Source organism: Mesitornis unicolor, unplaced genomic scaffold (assembly GCF_000695765.1).
Source record: "Mesitornis unicolor isolate BGI_N332 unplaced genomic scaffold, ASM69576v1 scaffold10745, whole genome shotgun sequence".
NCBI classification, from domain to species: Eukaryota; Metazoa; Chordata; class Aves; order Mesitornithiformes; family Mesitornithidae; genus Mesitornis; species Mesitornis unicolor.
Window position 1 is genome coordinate 433 of NW_010186171.1, and position 3,212 is coordinate 3,644.

Sequence of the window (3,212 nt, forward strand, 5' to 3'; positions counted from 1 at the left end):
TTACTCTGCCTCCTTCAAGAAATATCACATCGACCATCACCGCTACCTGGGTGGGGACAGCCTGGACGTGGACATCCCCACAGACTTTGAGGGCTGGTTCTTCTGCACCCCACTTCGGAAACTGGTTTGGCTTGTCCTCCAGCCCCTGTTCTACAGCCTGCGGCCGCTCTACGTGAACCCCAAAGCCATTACACAGATGGAAATCTTCAACGCTCTCGCCCAGCTTTCTGTAGACCTTATCATTTACTACCTTTGGGGGCTCAAACCCATTACTTACTTAATAGCAGGCACAATCCTTTGCATGGGTTTGCATCCCATTTCTGGGCACTTCATAGCAGAACACTACATGTTCTTGAAAGGATATGAGACCTACTCTTACTACGGACCTCTGAACTGGCTCACCTTTAACGTAGGCTACCACATGGAGCACCACGACTTCCCCAGCATTCCCGGATGCAGGTTGCCAATGGTAAGTGTGGCCTGAGCACAAATGAATTGGATTATTGTAAAAGCTGCTAAACTGCCTCAAAGAAATCACTCCAAACCATAGCCATGGAACAATTTTTAAAGGAAAAAAGAAAGCAGCAAGCTTTCTGGGTTCATTTCTATTTCTCTCATTTAAAGCAGGAGATTGAGAGAAATGGCTGCCAAACTGCTGTAGTATTTAGTTTATTTGATTGAAACAAGAACATCTGAGCCTCAGAGGGCTTGAGGAATACTTTTTGCGTTATAAAATCCTCCAACAATGCTCTAAATTTCTCCATTTCCTTCCCTCAGCTGCCAGCCTTTGAAAGTTCAGAGGCTTATCTAAAGAGAGGCAGGTGGCAATTACTACTCAAAATTTGTCTGACGATCAATCTGCTAACTGTATTGCCTGATTAACATCAAACAAAAGTCTTTCTGGTTTTGAGATGACGTAAGTATCGGAGCATGTCCCAGCCTGACACAAATAAAGCCCTGTGATTCGTTTCAGCTCTGCAGCCTCACCTGCAGAGACAGAGGATCCCTGGTCAGTCATTGGGAAAGGGCTGTGGCTTTCCTCTGTCAAAAGTCAGGCCCCTTTTTGTTTGTTTTATCAGCTGTGGGAATCAAATTTGCCAAGCCCAGGTGTTTAGGAATGATTTTTCCATCTCCCTCCAGGTATGGAGCTGCTCCTCTGGGTTTTAATAGAGGGGCTCCTCAGCAGGTGCTCAGTGTTAGAGGTAGCTGACTTCAAAGGATTGCTCCTACATACGAATCCTTTGGCATAGTAGGAAGGAAACATCTGTCCCTGGCCCCATGCACAGTTGGGACTTGCTACTCCATTGTTCTCGTGAGGTGGAGGTAGAGCTGAGGAGTCTGAGGTTCAGGAGCTGTGACCTCCTACGTGTACAGCTTTTATAGTGCTGTATCCAGGCAAGCCCTGCTTTATGGGTTAGTGTCGAATGGCATCAAGTTGTGCCAGGGGAGGGTTAGATTGGATCTGAGGAAAAATTTCTTCACTGAAAGAGTGGTCAAGCACTGGCAGGGGCTGCCCAGGGCAGGTGGTGGAGTCCCCATCCCTGGAGGGGTTCACAAACCATGTGGATGTGGCACTTGGGGACATGGTTTAGTGGCCATGGTGGGGTTGGGTTGATGTTGGACTTGATCTCAGAGGTCTCTTCCAACCTTAATGACTCTGTGATTCTGTGTTCTTCATCACATAAACACAGTCTGAGAGGAGATCCAGAACAAGAGGAGATTTTCTTGTGTAGAAGAGTGTGGGATGTCTCTGTGTTGCCAGCAGCTCTGCTTTCGCACACCTCCTCCACTGCTGGAGGTCTGTCCTGGAGAAGCTGGGCACTCCTGGAGGGGTAAAGCAGCCCATGTTCACGTGTGAAGTTGTCTCATGGAGCACTCCCAATGCTGATACACTCAATAGCTCAGCTGGGGAGTGCCTGAGCTTAGCTGTAGTCTCAGATGTTCAGACTTGTTAGATAGGCTTAGATTACTGACATGTAAATAGAAGAGGAGGAGTAGCTCTGCACCTGACACAAGGGAGGTGAGTGACTAATGGAACTTGCTGGGACTGTTGCTCCAGACCTGAGACCTGAAAAGCTCTTCCCATCCACACCACAAAGAGTTCAGCCCAATTCCTCGAGGCAGCCTCGCAGCTGGAAGCGTCTGCCTTGTGTAAAGAGGGTAGGGTTATTAGGTGAATTTTGTGGGCCCATGTTCATGTCTTTCTAGGTCTTGGGCAACTGAGACTTGCTCTGCTGGTGGAGGACGTGTCAGGCTCGTCCACGTTGTTGCCTGGCAGAACTGCATGGAAGACTTTGAGTCTTTGAGGAGTGATCAGTTACAAGTGGAAATCTATTAGGAAGTGAAAATCCTGTGGCAAAACAATTACCAAAGAAAATCCTTTGTCCATTAAAACACATTGGTTATTCTTTTCTGCAAACTGAGAGTAAAAATTCTCCGCCTCTGGTGGCAGGAGATAAGGGGACAGGTCCTTTCTGGACAGCTTTAATGTTTGAATTTCACTGCAGGTAGGGGTGGAAACCTCCCCTTGCTCTGCTCTGCTTAACCTGCCAGCAGATCCTTCACTCAGCAAAGGTCTGGTGTTTTCAGATCTGGGTTCTCAGGCACCTGAACTTCTAAGAGTTACACAGTGTAATATAGATGAGCTCTCAGTACGGCTACTTCTATTTTTAATTATTGGCAAGTAGAAAGTGGAATAAAGCTCTTTATTTGGTTCCTGCACGCTTGAGAGCAGGGGAGAAGTAGGATCAGCGAATAACTGTGTTTTAATCTTGGAAAGCAACTGGCTCTTCCACCTCCGTATCAGAAAAGGAAATACAGCTTTGTCCTTTGTTACAGGCGCCTCACACAGAATGTTCTGAGTAATGTGTTTGTCACTGGAGGGACCTTTACCCTAGGACTGTGACAGATTTCAAGAGGAACAATTAGCCGGTGCTGTAAAGGTAGAGATATTAATGATGGGTGACACGAGTGTGCACTGAGAACTTGTCCCACGGGTGTAAGGAGCGATTACACAAGGGACCATAAAATTTAACATTATAATGAAGGACCTGCTCTTAAAAAACCCTATAGGCTTAGGACTAGTTTAGCCTTATAACTATAGAACATGGCCTGTTCACCAAACGAATAAGAAGCTCCATTCTTCCTTATCTGAAGGCCTCTCTCATGGAGAGAGGGGACAGGAGAAGAAGGAGGAACTCTGTCCTTTCCCT

The 3,212-nt window shown here is 46.8% G+C and overlaps 1 protein-coding gene across 1 annotated transcript in view; it reads left to right on the plus strand.

Annotated features, from left to right (window-relative positions):
• Positions 1 to 3,212, plus strand: part of DEGS2 (delta(4)-desaturase, sphingolipid 2) — a 7,026-nt gene that overhangs the window by 298 nt on the left and 3,516 nt on the right. The window contains 1 exon segment of the mRNA XM_010185069.1: positions 1 to 469. This exon segment is cut by the window's left edge and continues 29 nt beyond it. Coding sequence (XP_010183371.1) covers positions 1 to 469 — 469 coding nt within the window.